At 36.2% G+C, this 24,225-nt stretch overlaps 2 protein-coding genes across 2 annotated transcripts in view; both read right to left on the reverse strand.

The window, feature by feature from the left end:
- Window positions 1–1,224: 1,224 nt before the first annotated feature.
- LOC114154476 (monocarboxylate transporter 13) lies at window positions 1,225–8,764 on the reverse strand. The gene is made up of 5 exons (XM_028033575.1): window positions 8,438–8,764; window positions 7,553–7,844; window positions 7,317–7,460; window positions 4,553–5,335; window positions 1,225–2,133 (listed from the first exon to the last, which is right to left on the reverse strand). Exons 2-5 carry the CDS (start codon window positions 7,752–7,754, stop codon window positions 1,925–1,927), a joined length of 1,338 nt encoding a protein of 445 aa, XP_027889376.1. The 5' UTR covers window positions 7,755–7,844; window positions 8,438–8,764; the 3' UTR covers window positions 1,225–1,924.
- Window positions 8,765–9,238: 474 nt separating this feature from the next.
- jak2b (Janus kinase 2b) overlaps window positions 9,239–24,225 on the reverse strand; it is a 29,952-nt gene continuing 14,965 nt past the window's right edge. Inside the window, exons 13-24 of the mRNA XM_028033574.1 lie at window positions 23,604–23,691; window positions 22,350–22,477; window positions 22,056–22,194; window positions 21,601–21,752; window positions 19,336–19,486; window positions 18,161–18,294; window positions 17,335–17,524; window positions 15,433–15,557; window positions 15,168–15,340; window positions 14,234–14,351; window positions 11,123–11,236; window positions 9,239–10,056 (exon numbers count right to left, since the gene is read on the reverse strand). Coding sequence (XP_027889375.1) covers window positions 9,949–10,056; window positions 11,123–11,236; window positions 14,234–14,351; window positions 15,168–15,340; window positions 15,433–15,557; window positions 17,335–17,524; window positions 18,161–18,294; window positions 19,336–19,486; window positions 21,601–21,752; window positions 22,056–22,194; window positions 22,350–22,477; window positions 23,604–23,691 — 1,620 coding nt within the window. The 3' untranslated portion in view covers window positions 9,239–9,948. The remainder of the gene's footprint in view (window positions 10,057–11,122; window positions 11,237–14,233; window positions 14,352–15,167; window positions 15,341–15,432; window positions 15,558–17,334; window positions 17,525–18,160; window positions 18,295–19,335; window positions 19,487–21,600; window positions 21,753–22,055; window positions 22,195–22,349; window positions 22,478–23,603; window positions 23,692–24,225) is intronic.

Consider the following 24,225-nt stretch of genomic DNA (forward strand, 5'->3'; position numbering starts at 1 on the left):
CTCAAATAAAAAAAGTTTGCTGCATCTATTCACTCTAGTAGAACAATTTCACATTAATTTTCAGTTTAAGTTTGTTGTCTTATCAACAAACGTATTCATATGTGATTTAATTGCGTTTCTTATGTAGTGGAAACGCCACACTTGCGAAACTCCATTTTATTTTCGACATTACCGGAATATGAACAAAGAGTTTCGCACATTTATAATGGAAACACAGCGACAATCTCCATGATTTCTGGGTCATTAACAGGAAAAAACGGGAAGAATCAGATTGTAATGTTTGGGATTAACAAAGGTTTTCTAAATGTATAAGAAATTAAAATTTGTTCTGAATAAAAGAACATTTTAAATGGTTTCTGAATTGTATCTGAATTAATTTCAGATCCATTTAAGTGCAGAAAGTCCACTAAATGCATAATTTGCATCTTGCTTTAGGTTTTACAGTGTCATCGGGAACCAGTGGGTTTAAAATATCATTTCCTGATCATTTTCTTCTTGGTTTAGATCTTTTCGTTGGATTTATTGGCATCATAATCTGTCAAACTTTTCTTTTGAAAATGAGATTTTACAGTCAACCCATTCTCCTTTACGATTAACAACTTGCAGATATTCACCGCTCCTCTACAGCTGCAGCCTTTTAGCGTTTTGGTGCCATTTAGAAACAATTACTTAATTTGTTTAAAAAAGTAGAGTCAACCCCAGAGCCTCAACAACTTTCAACTTGACAGCAGAGTAACAATCCGGGGTTTGTTTCTGGGACAGACGAACCCATGACTTGGAAAAAGATGAACAAACTGTTTCCTGAATATTCTGGTTATAAAAAGACTAAACAAGATGCAGAAGGGGAAATGTGGGATTCTCTTAGAATTTGATAAAGCAAAGTAACACTAATAATAATAAAAAACTATTATGACTGAGAGGGAAAACTGACAATGAGTCAGAGGACAAAAATAAACCAAAACACCTTTTCACAGTTAATGTTTATGAGTTCATCTTAGGTCTGGCGACAAATTGATTGTAACTGAATTATTTGTTTTTGAAGATTTAATTTTTTCTTTTTTTTTCAGCAAAGCACTTCGTTGGTTTCCAGAGTGACGTAAACCCACCCAAATATTACCGGCTTCTGTTTTACAGCTTTTATTTATTTCAACTTTGAATTAAATTCTGTAATTTGCATTTTTTTAAGGAACAGAAAGTGGGAGAAAAATAAATTAAAATCAGAAATCAGATTTGGTATAAAATGTTTATTTATTTTTTTAAATAAAAAGACAATTGCCGAGCATTAGTTCATCCCTGTAAGAATAACAAAAACGATTTGGAAAGCTGCTGCTCAGTAAATGACTGACTGTCCTCAGTTTATTTAAGATCAGATACAAAAAAAACATATAAAATGTACTGCATATTTATTTGAGGAAAAGAAAACAGCACATTCCAGCATAAACGTGTATAAAACATGTTGGTGGTAGCGTCGTTGCTTAGGTTAATTTAGCAGCATAACGTGGTGATGAATTTCATCCCTAAACGTTTCCTACATTGTCCTCCAACGGCAATAATGGAAAAAAGAAGAAAAGCTTTAAAACAACCAAATCAAAGTTTTGACTGTAATCGAGCTGGAAGAGGAGATTAAATGTGTTATAAACATTTGTTTGAGCAAAATAAAACCTAAATTAAAACTCCTCCAAGCTGATGTGAATCTTCACTGGGAAGATTTAGATTTTTCCCACTCAGATACGTTTTAAAAACTGCCGTGTTTTGTGTTTAATCCTTTGGTCTACTTTCAGGTAAATCATATGAAGTGTGTGGTTTTTCTTTTTTTTTTTGCAGGTGTATAGAAAATTAATCTCACAAACTATCCAAACACAAACACTCCAACATTTGTTTAACTCGTCCTGCGTCCGCTCAGTCTTCACACACTGGGCTTAAGTTAAGATTCTTGTGCAATGATGAGTCCTTCGATTTTCCCCGTTTCGCCGTCGCCCTGGTAGTGGATCGTCTGATGGCCGGCGGCCTCCACAGATTTCCTCCTCTGGATGAGGCGGTCGACCACGACGACAAACACGGCTGATGTAACAAGGCAGAAGCCTGAGAGGGAGAAGGCGGCGCTGAAGTTGTTCGCTTTGTCCACCAACCAGCCTGCAGAGGAAGACAAACGGTGACAACTGTCAACTATTCGGACGATTAATTGATTCATCAGATAAAAAAATTTGGCACATTCTGCAGATTTTTATTTAACCACTTAAGCCTTAACGTAAAAAATTTTAAATAAACAAGTCAGTGCCTTTTTAAAATAAGAAAATAAACATTTTGTTGCCTAAAATGCGATAACAGCATTCCTTTAATCTATGCTTGATCATTTGTAGATGAATTGACTATTTTTTGGATTAACTGATTAATAATTGGATAGGAAAATGTTGCTTTTACAGAAGTTAAACTAGGTGAAGGTAAAACTATTCTGGTTCTGTGGAGATCATATTCAAAATTTATGTTTTTTTCATCTTAAATGCAAAATGTAGATATTTATTGTTCAGTTTTGGCTCCGATTGTGTTGTTCTTTCAGCAAATGGCTTTTTTTGAATTTGAATTCTTCAAATGATTAATCGATTAATGAATTAGCTGACGATTATTTCAATAACTGATTATTCACAATTAATTGTTTTAGCATTGGTGAAAATGCGACAAATTCAGAGTAAACACTTTAAAAGCTCCTTCAGTTCATACATAACACTTGTATTTGCCTACATTTTATATTATTGCCACAAACGTATTTCATAAAGCAGACCAACATAAAGCAGCACATAATTGTAAAGTAGAAAAAGGTTGTATGTTTCTTCTAGTTTATGAGAAATACAAGTCGAAAAAATTGTGGCATTTATATGTTTTATATGAGTTTGTAGAAATAACTTTTGCAAAGATTGCTGCTGAAAGTATCAGGGATTTGTCTCTACCAACATTTCACATCTAGAGACTGAAATTATTACTCATTTTTCTTTGCAGAAGAGTCCAAGATCAATCAAATTGGGTAGAGAGATATTGAGATTTGACCTGCTTTAAACTAGAAAAGTGCGTATTTTAACTTCCAAGTCACAATTAATTGCTTTTCTGTGTTGCTTTGTCAAGTAAAATCCTAACAAACTCATCGAGTTTTGGGGTTATAACTTGATAAAAATGTGGAAAACTTTAAGGTGAGTGAATATTTTACAAAGCACTAGAAGGATTGCTGATAAATTAGCATAAGTCAGCATCAAGGGTATTAGCTCCTCCTGTAGATGGCGCTCTAGTGCCAAAGGAGCCAGTGTGCAATGCAAAGAAAATCCTGCTATGATAACATCAGCAGCTGAACAGAAATCAACAAAAGTGTATAGTTCCCCTCAAAATGCAATCTTCATGCTCCTCACTAATTAACACATTATTTTGCTTGCAAATGTAAACAAAAATCTCCACAAATCCACATCTGGAAAAATGCAATGAATGGGAATTTACACTCAATTTTTATCTGTAGTTCTTTTGAAGGTGTAGTAATGAAAAAAGTATTTTCTCTTTCATTTAGCAGCTGCAGCTTTTAGTCAAATTCAAAAACTCTGAACAAAATATTAAAATCCATGTAGCACATCCAGCCTCGGCCAGGATGCATCAGTCTGAAGAAATGTAAAGAATAAACTATTTACTCGCAGAGGAATTCACTGAGAAAACATGCAGGTGATTTAAACTTGAGATCATCTGATGTTTCTTTGATGCGAGGCCAGTTTCAGTTCATAATCCTCACAGGATTATCGCAGATGAGTTTTTATTTCTGACACCAATGGAAACCATGAGACCAGAAATGTGCAGATAACCAGTCAGAAATGTAATTCTTAGCAACATCTCCACCAGTTTTATTTTTACTTCTGTACATTTTAGTAAAAATGATGGGACTTTGACTCCCTACTGCAATATTTTGTTGTTTTTGCACCAGTTTACTCTCCTGAGATGCTTTTCAAAGCCTTAAATATTTTATTCTGATCTCATTTAAATGCTGTTTTCTACCAGACAAAACTTATTAAATATTTAAAATAGGAATAAGTAATAAAATATAATCACTTCTTGCTTAGATTTCATGGAAACACTTTTAATGAAATTTTACAGTTGTTAAAATCATTTCTCATTTAATTATTTATCAATTTTGTATTTAGGATAAAAAATAACCTGATTCAAATTCTGTAAAAAAAACCCAAAAACTCATGTTAAGCACTTTTTGCTATCCAATTATTAATTATTAATAAATTATTACATTAAATGAAGAGTTTTACATCCAGCTTTTGGTAGAAAGGGAGAGAAAAAGAATAAATCAAATGTAAATCACTGAGGTCATTTTAATTTATTTTGCAATTAATTGATTTATTGGTTATTACGGCAGACCCAGTCAGAATAATCAATGACTAAAATAATCGTTAGCTGCAGCCCTGATTAAAACATCGATGCCAGTTTTATTAAAACACCTGCTGGTGACAGTATCGACGTCTCAAATCTTGTTGCTTTGGCTCCAGTGAACACAAAATGTTATAAAAACACTTACCTCCAGCAGGCGGCCCGAGAAAGCCTCCAATGCTCCTGAACAGCATGAAGAGCCCCAGTCCGCTGTCAAAGCCCTCCAAACTCACAATGTCCACGATGGAGGTGACGTGAATGGCAACCATGCAGCCAAACAGGAAGCCGTAGATCGAGGCGAACACCAGAACGGACCAGTAGTTGTGACTGATGGGCAGCAGGAGCAGCACGACCCCCAGCAGCATCGTAACGATGGTGAGCAGCTGCAGGTTCCTCAGAAGCCTCATGTTAGCCAGCCAGCCACAAAACAGCCTGCCGGCCAGGTCGGCGATGGCCATGACAGACAGGATGAACGCTGGCCAGTACTTATCGATCCCCAAGCTATTGGCAAAAGGAACCAGGAAGAGGGTCGGGGTGAAAAACCCGGCGGCTGCAAAGATCGCAAACAAGATGTAGAGAAGAAGTTCGGGTTTTTTCAGCAGACCGCACTGGAAGACTGCCTTCTTCTTTGGTGGTAGCGCAGCAGCACTGTCCTCTGCGCTCTCTTTGAGGTTCATGTGTGAAGCTCGAGTTGCCTCCAGGGGCCTCATGAGCGCGCCGCAAACACACAGGTTGAACTGAAGGCCTCCGATGATGAGCAACGCGCCCTGCCAGCTGTACATCTCGATGAGCCACTTGAATAGCGGGCTGAAAACGATGGCAAAGACACACTCCCCTGAGCTGGCGATGGCGTAGGCAATGGGGCGCCATCTTGAAAAGTAGTGATTCACCATGCTGATAGCAGAAACCCATGAGAATGAGATACCTGTTCCTGGAAGCAGCAGAAGAAAAATGTTTGCTGGAAGACCTGCAAGAATTCATCATGTCTTCAGATGATACTGGCGTCTTCTGTACTGGAGGAAACATCTGAGAGATAAACTGAGAAATCACTACAGAAATTAAATGATTGAAACAACACATTTTTATTACATTTAGATAAAACTAAATTCATGATATTTGGAAAGCGAAATAACCAAGAAAATAATGTAATCAACATAACTATCGACTGTTGATTTAAAACAAAGTCAATGAAATCTAATTTCTGGATGACATATTGGATGATAAATTTAGTTGGAAACCACAGATCTGAAAGTAAATTCAAAACTAACCAAAAGAGTTGTCATTTTGACTTCAATTTGACTGAAAATCTTTAACAATGGCTGTAAATAGACTGATTTCAAAAGCTTTTGCAACGTAAAGTCAAGACGTGTCATTCTGACAGACTCTTAAAGAAACATGGTGCAACTTGGTTATTGCACCTTTTCATTTCATCAAACAGATTTCTTTTAAATCTATGAGATGTACAGAATAAAACCCACATGAATTGCAGAGAAGGATTTAAAATGATTTACCTTGCTCTCACTTTTTACATTGCAGAAAGCCGGTGTTCATCAGAGGTGTGAATACTTCTGAGAGCAACTGAACGTATGTAAGCTGGCTAAAAAGTTATTAATGCTTTAAAAACTCAAGATGCTTTTGGCTATTTGACTATTGAAGCACCCAGAGTTCAGTACATTGGAGTACAAATAAAATGTAGTCTTCTTGAATAATAATAATTAAAAAAATATCTTGTCATCTCTCCTGTTCCTCTGAAAAAACTTGACTAACTTCAGAAAACATAAAAACACACCGTAGCAACAATAATACAAAGAAGTCTTTGTTGTGAAATCAAAAGACAATGATCATAAAATCTAATTAAAGGGTGGGTCATGAAATCTGGAACCATTTGTAAAGATGGGTAAAAAGTGCTAAAATAGATCTGTCTTGTGATATAATGGGGAAAATGTAAGCTTTAAATTAACTTAAAGCTTTATAAATAATAGTTCTTAAGTGGCACAATAATTGGTATCGATAACAATCCTATTAAAATTAATGCAGCTGAAGCATTTGCTTCTTCTTCATAGTTTCTAGAAACTTGTAATTAGTAATATGCAATATCTAGTTTATCTTGGGTATAAATATGGTTTACAAAGAATTGTGATGAAAATGGTATAAAAAAATATAAACCGTTCTCTTGGAGAACTCTGGCAAAAACTGACATCTTGGGGTAATCAAATCTTCATAATGACTTTACTTGAAACTGTGTTTTGACCAGACAAGAGTCAAGTTAAACTAAAACTCAAAGATTGGCGTGAAACAAAAAGGATGAATATGTGGAAAAGCACCTAATGTACGGTGGGAGATCTGTGATGCTGTGGGCCTGCTTCTCTTACAAATGTTCTGTAATTCTTGTTAGTGGATGAAACCAAAGATTGTTTGAAACTCTACATAAAAACGGTGTCAGAAAACTGAAAACAGGATCTTTCAGAAAGATAATGGTCAGAAACATAAGGCCGAGTGAGAGATATAGTAATTTTGTCAGTAATTTTACCACTTTATTTGTGCTTATATCTGAAAAGCCTTATATTACCTTAAATAATATTATTTCTTTGTCTGCTGCTTACAACTGCAGTGTCACATCGAAATATTTTCATTTCATAAGTCTGACTAAACTCATAAGAGACTAAATACACAAAGATCAAAACAAAGCAGGGAGTGTTGAACCAGGCAGTCAGTGACTTCTTGAAGCAACATTGCATGACAGTTAAAAAGAAAAAACTGTTCTTACATACCTTTAGTTCTGCTTTTCATTTACTAAACCAATGAAGCAATGGGAAAAATCTTCCAAAATCAAATGAGTGAAGATTTTAATGATGTAATTTATCTGGAAAAGTTCACAAGGCAATAAAATACAGTCAGGAAGTCTTGCCTACCTTGTAGGACACCCAAAGTGAGGTAGAGCCAAGGCAGATTGATGTCCAGAGAGGCCAGCGACATCCCCAAAGTACACAAAACTCCTCCAACTACGATGACCACTCTCTGAGAAAACCTTAACGTCAGTGCACTGGCTGCTGGAGCTAGTTAAAAAAAACAGCAACAACAAAAGAAACTAAAAATACACACTGGTTTTAAAATAAATTGCACTGTCAACAGAAAGCCACACTCTTACCTCCTATATGAAACATAGCAATAGTTGTGGAAGAAACCCACGAGGTAGTGCTGGTCAGGACTCCAAAGTGACTCTGGATATCCAGGAAGAAGAGGCCGATGTTTTTGAGGACAGCTCCGGTAAGGCCCATAGCAAAAAAGGCTGAAGCGACCACCACCCAGCCGTACCCGCCGTCTGGAGGTCCGACTCTCTTGGACTTCATCTCCAAGTACTCGGCAGGCTGCTCTCCCGGCTGCCGATCGGAGGCTGTTATGTAATGTTCCCCATGTGGGAAGTACTCATGAAAATGAGTCTGCAATGTGCACAGATGTACAGAAGTTGTAATAATACAGCAAAAAACGTTGCCTTAAAATGCCATTATAACATAAAAATGGTTTTTCACTGTATAAAAATAAAGGACCTTCAGAAACGCATAAAGACAATTACAAAGTCAGCCTTTTATCACCGGAAGAAACTTTCCAGAATTAAAGGACTAATTTCCTAGCAAGATCTTAAGCAATACCTGAAACCTACAAAACACTAAAAGTATATGGACGAAACCCTCAAGATCACACTTTTGACCTACAACGCCGAGTATCTTTACAAATATGTAAAATAAAACGTGTTCCACTGATTAAAAGCTGCATATGCTCACAAAGCAGAGGGTCTTATGCTGCCAAAAATATACAAAGGTTACGGCAAAACGGATAAAATCTCACCCACGACTTTTGACAAAACTAGGAAATCTGGGACGAGATAATTTAACATTTTAACATCGGAGTTGTCGCATTTTTAAATAAAACAAACTCCCCTCTTCAAGGCAAACAGCAAAACTACTAAACATTTCACAAAATCCAAACGAAACATGGAGAGTTACTGAAAACAAAGGTTAAATTGTCGACTCACGTCTTTCCACGATGCTTTTTGTCCCCGACATTTGTTATCCCCTCAAACTCACTCTCAGCAGCAGTGCTTTTATTTTACCGAAGTCAAATTCAGAGCCCTGTAAATTGCTGTGCGCCTCTATTTGGACGTCTACGGTAAGCTCATCTAACCCCCCTCGAATAAAACGTTTAAAATTACTCGAGTACTAGATCTTCGTATCTCATGGACAAACGCTAAAGCATACAAACTAATTTTACAACTAAAAACCAACACCTTATAAGGATTTTTTTTCATCCGGATAGAAATGCCAGCGAATGGCTACGACCTTTGATGAAGCTAAAACTAATACGTATCGAACGTCACATCCGATTTTCAAAACAAAACTGAATTTTGTTTTAGTTGAATTTATTTACCTGGCGTTAAATTAATATATGTTACAGCACACGAACCAAAGAACTGATTTAAAAACAGATAAACAATAGGACAACATAAATTTGTCTAAAATACGTCTAAAGCTAATCGAATTGAACGTCACATCCGGTTGGTATTTCATAATAAAACGCCACAATAATTATCTTTGCTTGCGTTTGTTGGTTCGTCAGTCCTGGTACAGAAATGTTAAATAATTTTAAGTAATGAAAACTCTAATAATACTAAAACCTTGAGTTTTAGCGTATCTAGCTTTTAAATCAAGGTAACAATGTAATAATAAAAAAATCAAAAGCATCACATGTTCCGCTAATTTCCCAGTGGACCATGTGATATCAACAATACATTAAATTTGTTCAACGGAAGTTTTGAGGAAAATGAAGGAAATGCATGTAAAGAAATTTCTTCGCAGATATATTCTTTATTTTCACGCCACCTCTCACAGTGAAAACAATGACAGATTTTTTAAATCACCTTTGTAAGCACATACTTTAACAATGGCAGTTGCTGTCATCTCAAATATAGTGTTAACATTATTTAAATTTATAAAATTATAAAATTTTTCTGGACATATGTACACAATTTACTGCTATAATACAGTTAAGCACACACATTTAACAAAAAAAAGAAGCTATCAGTCCACTTCTTCTCAGGTGACAGAAAAGGGGATGGCAAGAGCTAGCCCAGCTAACTGTATGGACCTCTCATGCAAATGCACGCACGCACGCACACACACACACACGCACACACACACGAACAGAGAACTTGTTCACCACAAGCGTCTGTAGCTTTAGTTCTGGCAACAGTCTCGTCACAGTCTATAGGTGCTTCAAGTCTTCTTTTAAACTTTGACCAAATACAGTTACACATTTTCAGCAACATCCGCTTCAAAGGTTTGGCCATCCAAACGTTTCCAGGCCACTCAGCTACTCCACATTACACAAATGCCTTGCTGGAAGGCACCTCGGCAGTAGTTCTCGAGCAGATCCTTGTTCCAAGACACGGCGTTCCACTTTTCTTTGCTTTGGTCTTCATCCTTCTGCCACAATCAGAGCAACGGTGTTTCAAGTGTCGTGGTTCAACGTGAGGACGGCACTTGACTTTTAAAACTCCTCACTGTCCCTGATCAGGTCGATGCGCAGAGCCAGCTCATTAAAAGACGGACGTAAGGTTGGGTCGTTATCCCAACACTCCTCCATGATCTGGTAGATCTGGAAAGAAAAGGAAGAATGTCAGCAGAGAGTAAAGGAAATCAATCATTAGAGGTTTACGACACAGAAACATTTACATCAGAGGAGTCAAAATCCTTGACATGGGTCAAAAATTATAGAGTCAAATGTATTTGTGGACAAGAAAAATATTAAATCTTTCAATTATATGTTTATTGTAGTAAAGTGATGTTACTGATAATGGATCCAAAAGGTAAAAAGGATTTTGCTGCATTGAAAAGAAAAATCTAGTTTTTGAATTCTTTTGAACTCGATTGAACAAATTTATTTTCAGTTATAGGAACAGGATTTGGGTCACTTTCTTTCAAAACGCTTTAATAAGTTAAACAAATACTGTAAAAGTCTCTGGATCTACGTAGTTCTACTTATTAATTTTATTTTTTATTTGATAGGAACAGATGCAAGAAACAAAGACCAAGATCATCTAATGTCTGCATCACAGTGTGAATAGCCATAGCTAACTCACAACACTCAAAACTAGAAGGACCTTTAACAGTTTAAGTGAAAAGGTCAACAGAAAATACAATTATAAATAGTATTAATTACATGCAGTTTTATATTGTGAAAGCTTAGCTATAAAAAGACCATTACTTTGTGTTGTACTTAACTTTTTCCATTGTAAGAAAATTATGTCGATAATAATTTTACACTGATTAAAATTAAAAACCATGAACCACTTGTGATAGATCAAATTTGAATTATTCTTGAACTGCAGTTGGGAGCCGCACAAAATCAGTCTAGGGGCCACAAGTGGCCCACGCGCCGTACTTTGGACATCCCTGATTCACGTTGACATGTTGGTTTGTGTAGCGTGACAAAGCGCAACTCTCAGAGGAAGTCTGACGAATACTTCAGCTGAGCCAGCAACCGATTATCTCACAAACCAAGATGGCTACTATATCTGAAATTGATTTTTAAGAAATCTAGTGGCAGTTGCTGTTTTATAAAGCAGTCTAACAGTTGGTAGAACTTAATAAAAGCCATTCAGTGATGTAGTAACAATAATCTGTCACAAACAGAGCTTAGAGATAAACACAAAGGTGCATACCTCTGAAGGACAACCCAGGGGCTGAGGCAGCCTGCTGCCTGATTTGAGGAGCTCAATGAGGTGATAGACGATCAGCTGCCCCTGCTTATCGTTACCCATCATTGACATAAATACCTAAATGGAGGAAATAAGTGGAAAAAGATGGTGAGTTTGAGGGCAAGTAGGAATTTTTCAGACTATAACCACAAACTTTAGTCCTTTATCTCATAGACAAACACAAAGTAGGATATAAAAATAAAAGCAAAACAGTTTTTTAAACATTTTTTACAATTATAATCTGGAAGTTATCATATATTCGCATGCATCCCTCATGAGGAAATACTTTCTAGAATCTCCATTCACTGAAATCCCTTATGAAGAAATACCCACATATTTAGACAAAAAAATATTAGCTTTTCTTTGCAAAATAAGCGAAGCCTTGCCACAGACCTCAATGAGTTTAGGTCTGGACTTTTACTCTGCCTTTCTAACACATAAATAATCTTTGTTTTAAACCATTCTAATGTAGCTCTGGTGTAATCTGGTTTCCCCTTCTCTATAAGTAAACCTCCACCCCAGTCTCAAGTCTTACATAGCCTCTAACAGGTTTTTCTCTAGGGATTGCCTTGTATTTAGCTCCATTCATTTCCCTATCAACTCTGACCAGCTTCCCAACTAAAAGAAAGAGGAAAAAAAAGAGATGCAGTAATTAATATTTATAAAGAAAATGTGAGTGAGAAAGATTAGTGAATAGTTCACTTTAGTTATTCAGGCCTGAGTTCCCTTGGGAGATGGTTTTGGGGAACTGAGCCACATGCACATTAAGACATGAAGGATGACGTGCCTCGGCAGTCAGATTATTGGAAAGAAGAGCATGTCTGGAGAGGGTTTACGTTTAATGGCGCTGTCATCCTACATGAATCAAACTGAAGCTTACTCTCTGAATGTACACAGTGTTCTCAGAAGTACAGAAAGCCTTTACATCGAGCGTTCAAGCGAACATCATGAGTTCAGTCTGCTCAGGTGAAAACAGGGTGAAAGACTCCGCTCTCAGGCAGGCGAACCATCTTTTAGTCATGACTCGCATGTCAGGGCTCGTTTTTGGCCACTTTACAAAAAAACAAAACAATGTACTCTGACGCCAAATACAGACACTGTGTATACTGTAATTGTGTCTCCTTAATGTGTTTGCTCAGTAGAGGTCCTACATGTCTTTTCAAGTCTAAAGGTTCTCCAAAATCCTCTCAATTTCACTTGGGTGGAGGCATTTTATATAAATATAAATTAGCACTTAATTTCACATCGTCTTAAATGGTGCAAAAGACAGTTTTAGTTTCTTAAAAGTTCAGATTCTTAATTATTCAGATTGATAGGTATGAATTTGTAACCCGCCTGCAAACACTGGTTCTGATCAGGTCATTCTGACTGTGGCATAGTAGCGTAATTGCACAGGTGTGGCCTATGACCAGATGACATATTTCCACCTTCAGTGGCGAGACGCTATGCAGGAGAAGCAAAACGGGTCTGCTGATTTCTCAAGCTGTAACGCAGGGAGACCAATAGCATGTGTTGCTCGGCTTGTAGCTTAAGCTTTACTACAACAATTCTGGGCGCCAAGACGACACAGAACGAACTCACTACTGCGACTGTTTGTTGTTTGTGATCAGGACAAAAAGTAGTAAGTTTTTTTTAAGGAACATTTTAAAACTGCACGTTAGTTTATTCTGTTCTGGATAAAACATCTAAATCTTGATGCTCATGCAGGTTGGTGATGAGTATAAAAATTGGCCACTGTCAGAAACCCACAAATCAGATCTTTTTTGCAACCAGTGAATGCACCACACTAAGAGCTACCGGTTGGGGCCTGACATTTCAAAAAGCACACCCACATGCTGAGGTCATTCCACTTTCCTAGAAGATGTAGCTGGCTTTTACAAGCTTCAGCAACTCAGCAGAACACAGCCATCAATCCTGAATATCACCTCTTGTTCTCTCATGCCCATACTAGTTGTGTTTCATACATTTCCAATCCGTGAAACACTGAGCCACCAACTTGGAGGTTAAGCTTTTAATAGGAGGTTAAACTTTAAGAAAGAAAGGAAATGCTTCCAGTGAAGCACATTTTGTCCTCTTTGTTTCACTTCTGTCTACAAAGATACAATGAAAGGCTAAGGCACTGATCTCAATCTCTCTTTCTGAGCCACTGGTTTTAGATAACAGGTCATTCATAAATATTTTAAAACGTTATTTCAGAAATAGTAGACAGGAGTCTCATGGGCCTAGTAAAGCTGAAGTAAATCATATTGGATTAGAAAGATGCATTTGCAAAAGCAGAAACGAATACAGTTTTAAATACATGGATTTAAAAAGTGTAAAAGTTTTTAAAGACTATTAAATTAATCATATTTCGAGGATGCATTAAGACATTAGCTGTAAAATATATTCTCTGTTATAAATCAGAGTAAATTGGACATTTAATAAAAAAACTGAAAAGTGTAAATGTTTATAAACCTCCAATTTCCAAGGTTTCTACTTTTAAGTGCCATTCGAACTTAGTTTCTGGAGGTTTTTTTAATAAAAATAAAATGGGTGCAGAAAAAATCCCATATTTTCTGGACTATAAGGCCCACTTAAAGCCTTTAATATCAAAAAAATTACAGTACGCCTTATAATGCGAGCGCTTTATATTTTGTTCTGGAGTAAAACAGCACCATCTAGTGTATTAATATGGATTAATTCTGGTTGTGCTTACTGACCTCGAAAAGATTTTGTGTGGTACCCAGTCAAAATGTTTTATTTACATTATATTACAGCTACTGGAGGAATACATACTGTGCTTTGACTGACTGACTTATCTGACTGTTGCGCTTTATATATGAAACAATATAAAAAAATAGATCATTCATTAACAGTGTGCCTCATAATCATGTGCGCCCTATAGTGCAGAAAATACTGTAAGCAAATTAAAACAGAAAAAGAGAGCAGTGGAAAAAGCAGTCAGCTGGAAATCTATCCTGGAGTCACCAGTGGTAGCTTTGTGTTTGGCTTACTTTAACAAGTTGCTAGCACTGACATCAACTGGATTAGGAAGCAAAATGAAATTCACACATACAGATGAATTCAGCTACTTACTGCAGGAGGGCTGCAGTTCTTGTAACTGTGTGTGAAGAGCTCATACAACACCACTCCAAAGCTCCAGACGTCTGAAGCCACAGAGAACTTGCTCTCAGTCAGTGACTCAGGGGAATACCTGCAAAACACACGTACACAGGCGGGCTTTACACACACTGCGTATTGGAGATGGTAAAATATGTCAAAATCGAAGCTTCAACACCAAAGAAAAAAATCTGAACAAATACCAAAGTGAGTGTGGGTTGTTAACTTGTAGACAATTTCAGTGCCATGTAGAGTTGAAACTAGAGGTTTACATATAATACAGTGGTTCCCAAAGATTTTTCTGGGCCCCCCTATGGATTACAATAAAATCTCCGCCAAAAAAGAAAAAAGAAAAATCAACTGGGCACACACATCCTTCAACCAGACATAAACCTAGACACAAACCTATACACATATTTTGTTTTCAAACTCCACTGAAGTTTATTTCACACTTCAGGTTGCAACAAAACACACTACAAACCATCTTTACAGTTAAACACTTTACAGTTAAACTGTCAACACGCAGACATGACCTGTCTGCGTGTGGTCCGTCAGTCAAACTTTTCTCACGGAGAAGAGGACAGTGGTTGATTTTTAGACCTCTGCTGAGGTAGATAAGATCGGTGGATAAGATCGGCTTCACATATAAAAATTGGCCGATCACCAATCTCCCAAAATCAGTGATCAGCACCGATAAATCGGCTGGCCAGCCAATAAATCGGTGCACCCCTAATTCCAAAGTGGTTTCAGAACAACAATGATGTCAATATTTTGATCTGATTTACCTTCAGACAGTGATGGGAAAAAATGTGCATGTAAACTTCTGGATTCAACATGGGATGTCTAGTTTACTCATTTAGTCAAATTAAGTGTATTTGTGAAGTATGTAACATAAAAAAAAATTTCATACCAGAAAATGGGACTCTCTCCTGGCTCTTGGACCATATAGTACTCTTTGTCCTGAGGCAGAACTTTGGTGAGGCCGAAGTCTCCAATTTTCACTCTTAGCTCACTCTCAACTAGGATGTTCCGTGTCGCCAGGTCTCTGTGGATGTACCGTTTACTCGACAGGTACTCCATTCCCTGTTGACAAACACATAAAGACAAATAAGAAGTCCAGTTGTTGGTTAGAGGCCCAGAAAAAGTTGCTAAAACTTCAGGTCACGCTGCAGCACCTTGCAGATCTGAGAGGCATAGTGGACCAGCTTTTTATGATCGATCCGCTCCATGTTTTTTATGAGATAATCACGAAGACTTCCAAAGGGAAGATACTCCATGATGAGGCGAAGATTACGTCGACCTGAATGAACCCAAGGAAAACAATTACATGTAAATAAGACACAACATAAGATAATAACTTTAATGATGCGCAGTGAAATATAAACATTTTATTAATCAATTATTCTATTAAATAGTCTGACAATTAATCAGATAAAAAATAGGCACATTCTGCAGATTTTCATCTAACCATTTAAGACGTTTTTCACAATATTAGAAATACATTAAAGATGAAAAAAACCTTTTTAAATAAGAAACTAAAAATTAAATTGCCTAAAATGCAACAACATAGCATTCCATTAGTGTGCGTTTGATTATTTGTAGCAAAAGATGCAACTGCAGCTGACAAAATACTGTCTACTAGTTTGTTGGTTATTTTTGATTAATAAATAGATACCGTAATAGGAGATAATAATATTATTATTATTATTATTATTTTTACAGAATTTGAAACAGGTGAAGGTAAAAATGCCACTTAGCTCTGAGTAGAATATATTTACAGGCAAAAGTTTTTCATCTTAAGATGCAACATTCATTTATTTGCACAGTTTTGGCTTATTTACTCTTCTGATTGTGTTGTTCTTTCAGCAAATCGCCTTCTCCTCTGTCTGTACTCCAGTTAAATCAATCGATAATAAAATTAGTTTACAATTATTTCAATAATCAATTCATCACGATTAATTCGATACAAGATGATAATAGACGACATAAAATAATGACATGATTGATTCTCAGTTAACTGAAGCAAGTTCATTTTAAGCCTCTTTGTAGCCTCTTGTGGATCAGAACTAAGTGCAAGACTGGAGCCTCCAATCATAAGAGAAACTATATTTAATAAACAGCTGCAGCATGCATTTAAGAACTAAAGAAATAGTTAATATGACCGGAAAACTGAAAAATAGCAGCTAGTTGACACACCATACTACCATAAAACTTTGAAATAGTCCTATAAATTGTCAAATTCAGCTGTTCCAGTCACTTCCTTGGCAATAAATGAATAAAGTCAAGCACTAAGACATCCAGACTGCTTTGAAAATCATTTTTGAAAGAATGTGTTGCTCTCACTGATGGGGCTGAAAAACTTATCACGATACAAACATTTCATATCAGTCAATATCGATAACTATTAATTTGTTTTGTGTTTTAAATATCTGAAATACAGCCAATCTGTTAGTGTGACCTTTCCTGTTCCACAGTTTTATTTTTAAGTAGTTATGAGGCAAAGAGGCAAAAACTTTACACTGCCGCTGCGAAAGTTACTCAACAAGTTGTTGCTAGGAAACCACACGTTCCTCAACGTGTTGCTAGGTAACCAAAGAGCAAGTGAGTTGGTTTGTGCCACCAAACTTACTTAGCTGGCTATGAGAGATTGAGCAGCTAAAGCCTTTCCTCTGCCTACATCTCCCAGAATGCTTTATGTTTTTGGATCAGAGTTCAGTAAAATTATGGAAGATTCTATCAGATTTATTATCTATGGATATTGATCATGTGTCTATTGTGATATACATTGCTATTTATTGTCCAGACCTACTCAGTGAATTAAATCCTCTGACAGGATGCTACCTGTTCAGTAAGTACATTTGTGAAATTTCTTTGCTACTACACATTACATAGTCAGCTTGTAGTAATACTGCATCTCAGTCACAGTATTATACACAATACAACCTTCTGGACTGTCTTTTCCCAGACAGCAAAGTCCACATCATACCATACCATATCTATTCATTCCCTAAGTAGATATATTTCAGTCATAACGCATGAGATTTAGAATAAATACTAAAAATAAATGTCAGAAGTACCTGCGCTGTAACAGACACCCTTATACTTGACGATGTTCTCATGCTGGAGAGATTTCAGAATCTCAATCTCCCTCTCAAAGTCTCGCATGTGCTCCGCTGTGCTGTGCTGGAGTTTCTTCACAGCAACGACCTCTCCGGTGTTGTCCTGGAGTGGGTCATAGCGGCACATCTCCACACTGCCAAAGTTTCCCTTAAGCACAAAATGACTCCAGGTGAGACACTGCTGTTTGATTTGAGACTCTAAAAAATGTACAGCACATCAGTTTTGTTCTAAATGAAGTCTTTATAAATCTGTAATAATGTAATGTCTGGTGAAGACCGACAGTCTACACTGCAAAAACACCAAATATTACATTGTATTTTTAGCCTAGTTTCTAACCCCCCCCCAAAAAAAAAACCAAAAGAAAAACTTGCAGAATTTTTCACTAATAGAAAAACAATTTTTTACCTTGTTATGAATGAAAAAATATACCAGTGGAATTAGTACTTTTTATTAATATTAAGGAATTTATTTTATTTGATCTTGCTGAAACGTTACTTTTAAGTTAGTTTTGTCTTATTCCTAGTGTACGAAAATATTTGCACTAGAATCAGAATTTCTTTTTTGTCATTGTGCATAAAACGCAACGAAATTTAAAAAATAGCAACGCTCGAAAGAAAGTGAAATAATTGAATAAAATACAAAATATAGTAGAAATACACTAGAAACAACTGGGTTATTAAGAGTAAATAAACTAGAAACCAGACCAAAAATACTTGGAGATTTTACAGTGTGAAGATACTTTGCATGGGTGCAACAGACGAAAGCATCGCCATCAATTAATACCTTGCCAAGTAACTGTAAAAATATGAGATGTCGTTCTTGAAACAGAGCTGGCTCCTGATTCTCAAAGCCGCCAGCTGTGCCACCAGCACCTGTTGTTCGGTTTGGCAGGATGTCATCCATGATCAACTCGTAGTCTAAGAACAGGAAAAGATACATTTAGTTTATGTGTGGGTTTGGGAAGTCCATGGCAAAAAACAAACAAACAAACAAAAAAAAGAGACAACTTAAAATGGAAAATTAACTAACCTATTTTAAGGTTTTCATTTTTTGACAAGGACCCACTTGAAAACATAGCATGAGTTTATGGGGTAGAAGTTCATACATTCTTTTTTTATTCTATTCTATTTGTTGGGGGGGGGAAGGCCTACAACAATATGTCTCTTGAATTCCTTGTTTATGTCTGCTATTGGATATTGCTATCATGTTTGAAATAAGTAAAGTGTGCAGTTAAGATGCTGATAAACATCTTTGCAATAACAGCATCCTCTGAAGAAGTTTAAATTTAGCTAGAAGAAGTTTTATTTATGTAGCACTTCTTCAGCAACAAGGCGGTTCAAAGTGCTTTACATGAATTAGAAGGAAAAACCAAAACAACAACAGATAAAACAAGCACAGCAAAAGAAAAACTACATTTTAAAATGTTCCAGTTGTTCTAGGTTGCTAAGTAGAGAGCATTTTCAAAGTTTGTTCTCGATTTGTGAAGTATAAAGCTAATTGTTGGTTCTCGATGTTTGATTCTTGTTCTGGATTGCTACTCCACCATTTATAAACTAACATTACTTTATAAATGGTGCTCTGATATTAGTAGCCACAATTTTTATAGAAGCTGAGCCAATTCCAGTACTGATTCCTTATCTATCTAATCTAATAATTATGTCTTCTTCAGAGTTCGGTAGTTGCCAAAGAGGGCAAGGGGGGGGGGAGCACATCAACTCTTTTACTGCCACAGGGAAAAAGGTGACTAATACTTCTTCCTTTAGTCTGTTCCTAATTTTATTTTCCCAGAATAAGTGAACCAAGACTTTCCCCATAAGTTCTCAGGAAATCATTACACATACTGATGACTGTTTAGTTGGATGCGTTCGAGGACTTCTGGAATCTACATAGGCGTCTGATTTTTAATCTGAAACGCCAGAGGAAGAATTTGTCTGCAGGGTCAGGAGGGTTAAACCGACCCGGTGTGAAGAGGCTGTGAAGGTCGCGGATCACCGCCCGGAATGTGGGCCTGAACGTCGGCTCGTAGTCCATGCAACTGGTGATCAGGTTAGCGATTTCTGTCCACTTTGGTGCCGGAAGCTGCTGGCGATCGTTGTAGAACAGGACTTTCTGTAGTGAATAAAGGAGGATTAATGCAAACTCATTCTGAAGAACAAAAACAATAACCTTCTTGAGTCGGTGTGAGAGAACCGGGCATTCGCCTCAGAAAAACCCAATGAGCACTCTTATATAATATAACAACCGCCTCATGCATCAACAGGATGGACAATTATTCAAATTGCGCTGGGTTTATCCAATTACTTTAAACAACAAGTGTCTCCCATTATTAATGAGGTGCACAAGGTTTCACTATGACACTTCTCTTTTGAGATGTCACACGAGCTTCCTGCATATTTTACCATTTGAAAAGATATTTTTTCCAAACTTAAGGTTTTTTCCTGTAGTTTTTAGAACACGTGTCAAACTCAAAGCCCGTGGGCCAAATACAGCCCGCCAAAGCTTTTTATGTGGCCCTCTGTATTCTAAACTGAACACTGTTTGGTTAAATATTATGTTGTCAATCAAATCAATGCAGTTTTTATCTACTTAATGGCAAAATACATCAATCAGTTCCTTCAGTTTCTTGAGAATTATTGTGGAAATTCACACATAATCAAAAAAATCCCTGCACTTTTTGGAGCTAATTGCGAGTTTATTGCAGATTCTTCTCAAAAACTTGTCTAAAACTTTGTTACATGTACTACACAGCTGACTCAGCTTTAATTGATGTCAGATAGTCCACAAGCTATATAGTCAGTAATAAAATGTTACATTTACTGTCATAAATAAGCGCAAATATCTCCAAATTAGTACCACAAACACTTTGATATTTATTGCAAAAAATCACAGAAAGAATCACAAAATACTGGGACTGGAAAGATATTCAATAATGTCATTTAATTTTAAGAATTCATTGACATTTTTGATAAAACCTGTATTTAAAAGGCTTTATCAATACATTCTGGCACAACCGGCCCTTTAAGAGCATTCATGATCTTGATTTGGCCCAAAACGAAAACAAGTTTGACACCATTGGTTTAGAACATCATGCAGATCTGAAAACACAATCTGTACCACAGTCAGGTCTTATTAGCTGCATGTTAAATGATGATGATTAGATGACATAAAATGAAGGTGGCTTCTGATTTCAGAGTATGCGACCCACTAAGATAAACTTTATAAAAACATTTTACTGGGAGTTCCCAGTGCAAATCACTGCACTTGAAATTATACACATGTATGAAGCAATATACAAATTGTACATATACAACCAGTTATACTGCGTTCCATGAGGCTGTGTTTGCCCACAGTCAAAAAAAAAACAACCCAAAACAACAACAACAACAAAAACTAAACGAGTTTAGGATACAGACGAAAATCTCCTCCAGCATAGAAGTCGCAATTTTCAACATTTGTTGTTTGAAATAAATGTTTCAATTGGGGACCATTTTTCTATGAAGACGTAACTTTTCATCTGTAGTTTTGCTGTAATTTGTTTCCCTCACACTGTTCTTCCACTGATAGACTGTGGGGAGCTGCAGCTTCACTCAGGAGACCAGGATCATTCTCTTTGCAAGAGCAAGTTGAATCTTAACAGATAAAACTTACTGTGAACTTTATTCTGAAAAATGCCTGGTTTTATTAAAGGTGGCTCTAAGAGGAGTATAATGCTCAAACCCGCAGTAATTTCATTTTGCAACAAGTTGACAGCTTTGGACAATCCCAAAATATATGGGTGAAATCTCCAATCAAGCATTTGTCTGAGGTGCAACCAAATCTAGATGTAAGAGAAGGAATACTAAAGAACCTCACTTTGATTTTTAATACCGGACTGTTTTGATATTTTATGTCCCTCCTGAAACATCTTCTCCCGATCCTCCTCTCTGATTATTATTACATTCATTTCTAACTCCTATTTCCCCTTCGTATCTTTTGTCTGCTATGGCACCAAAGACCAACTCTAATTCAACATCTAAATACTTCAAATCAGGTCTGTATAACAGCTGTGACTGTGATTATGGGTGAATATTGCACTGAATTGATCAGTTACCGTAAATCTACCTCATGTCCAACTCTCTGTGGTTGGTACACTACTTTGTGCATCAGGTGCGAGAATGTACAGGAAGTGATGCTGCATCAATTTTACAAAGACTTCATATTCGTGGTCATAAAGTCAGCCCTACCTTTGTGTTGTCCAGCATTGCCAGTGGTTTCTCTCCGCCGCTGCAGATTTCCCAAAGCGTGGTGCCGAAGCTCCACTTGTCTGCAGCCAGACTCAGAGTCATCGGCTCGTTTATGTATTCCGGTGGCACCCAGGGGATCCTTTCAATCAGGACTGATTACAAACAAAAACAAGTGAGGAATTGATTGCTTCATTCCCCCATGTCACATATTGACATTAGTAAACAAAATTTTATAGTATCCAGTTTGATTTAATGCCTTCACTGATTACATTTAGACTAGAAATGTCAATATATCAGCTGAAAAAGTTAAAGTTTGTAGGAAAACAGCTTCTCTGTGCTATTTGTTAATTTGTCAACACAAAAATGTCCAACTGATGCTTGTCAATGTGTTAACAAGCTCCCCCTGCTGGTAGAAATGGTTATGACAGTGAAGTGGAGGTTGGAGAGGAACTCACTTTCTTTAGGCAGGACAGTGATGCCGATGCCGGGGTCGCTAAGCTTGATGAACGGGGGATTCCCAGCCCTCCGATCCTCCTCCCTGATCAGCAGAACATTTTTGGCACAAACATTCCCATGGACAAGATGCTTTTCCTCCTGCAGGTACAAAACAAGAAATTTGTGCAAATTTAACTTTAAAAAACACATTTCAGCTCATATTATCCTTAATCTCTTCTTTACAAATTCATAAAAGTCTTTACAAGAAATTACAGCAAAACAAACACAAAGTCTGATTTAAAATGGATTTTTACCAGGAAGTTCATGGCCCAGGCCAGCTGTTTTGCCACTTCGAGCTTCCACTGAATGTTTATAGAGTTCTTGTTTTTCTTCAGGTAGGTGTCCAGCGAACCCAACTTCACATATTCCTGCACCATGATGTCTGAAAGGGGACAAAAAGGATTTTTCTTTTTATAATTTATTTTTTAAAAATGACAAGCTTTTTCTTTCCAAAATATAAAGCTTTGAATAAAAAGAAAACCACAAAACAGATTATTTTTGTTGTAAAATAATCAAAGAAAGGGCAATAACTTGGGCAGTGAAAAACACTTTTCACTTTTTTAATCAACAAGTGAAACGGCTATGATACATATTTGATCAAGTGGTAGAGGATTTCTAAAATTTAAAGGTTAAGAGAATTTTGTCTTTTTTAAAATTTTTTTTTACCTGAACCAACATTTCATTTTCCATGTTGTAAATGTTCCATCAAGGAGCCTATATCTTCTAATGTTTTTAAAACTGGATATTAACATTTTTAATGATCAACTATTAATCTATCAAAATTAGCAGAAGTGGAAGAGACTGAACAGATAATAGTATATTTAGTAGGAAATTAATCTTTATTTCAAAGAGACTCTGCTGAAAGACACTGTAATCCTATGAAGAGAGAGTAAAGAATTGTCATTTATATGTTGTGATCACTGCAAAAACATAAAATCTTACCAAGTATTTTTGGTCTAGTTTCAAGACATGATTCACGTGTTATAAATAAATTTATCTGCCAATAGAACAAGTTCTTTTTCATCACTATTAAGAATTTATTTACTTGAAACAAGTCTCTAAATCTTGCTTTTAAGTTAGTTTGTCTTATTTCAAGTTTACTGAGATATTTGCACTAGAAATTAGACCAAATATACTTGGTAAGATTTTGTGTTAATGAAGTTATACTCAAAATTTGCAAATTTTATCAGTTGCTTATGGTTAGAAACATACAATTGTAGGCATAAAGAGCAATTTCTTTTGGTTGTAAGCTAAATTTACAAAAGGATTTAACCATCACTATTTATTTATTTCAGATATTTGACCTCAACTAAAAGTTTGTTTTGGACATTTGAACATCAGGTGTGAGAATCCTTGTGAAATATCACAGTACTGCCTCAGTCGACGAATAATCCATATTAGTGGTATTTTTAATCAGATTTAACAGTATTAGAAAGTTAGCATTTACAGAATGCATGAAACATACCAGCAGTACGAAATATGGCAGAAAATGTCTGAATCTGACTTACTCTCTTCTCCACAGACACAAACTCCATAGTTGAGGATCAGGTGTTTATGGGATAACTGGCTCATCATGCTGGCTGCTTCAAAGAAAGACTAGAAAACCAGAAGGAGAGAAAAAAATATGCAAAATTAGAACTCAGAAAAATTAAAACCAAACCAGAAATCTTATCTGGTTGAGTTTTCTCAGTTGTATTCACTACACTATTTAATACTTCACCTTACAACTATCTAAATCCTTCACATGTTTCTATTTAAATGCATATGTTTGTTTTTAGAAACATTACTATATTAAAAAAAACTGTTTTGGTATTTATTTTAATCTCTTTTTAGAAGACATACTCCACTTTTCACATCATCAACATTAGTAATCTTTAAAAGAGCTATAATGCACTAATTATATACTTTTCTGCAAAAAAATACAACGTTTGCACAAAGGGAATAATGAAACATATGTTTCTTTCAGCTAAATAAATTATATAAACTGGTGTTAAAATGTTTCTAGTTTGGCACATCTAAAATGTTCATGTATGATTTTAGACCCAAATGAACGTTCTTGAAGTTCTTGAATCCCCTTAAGGGGCTGACAGGATTACCAGGATTTCTTACAGGGTCTCATTTAACTTCCAA

Source organism: Xiphophorus couchianus, chromosome 12, assembly GCF_001444195.1.
Source record: "Xiphophorus couchianus chromosome 12, X_couchianus-1.0, whole genome shotgun sequence".
NCBI lineage: Eukaryota > Metazoa > Chordata > Actinopteri > Cyprinodontiformes > Poeciliidae > Xiphophorus > Xiphophorus couchianus.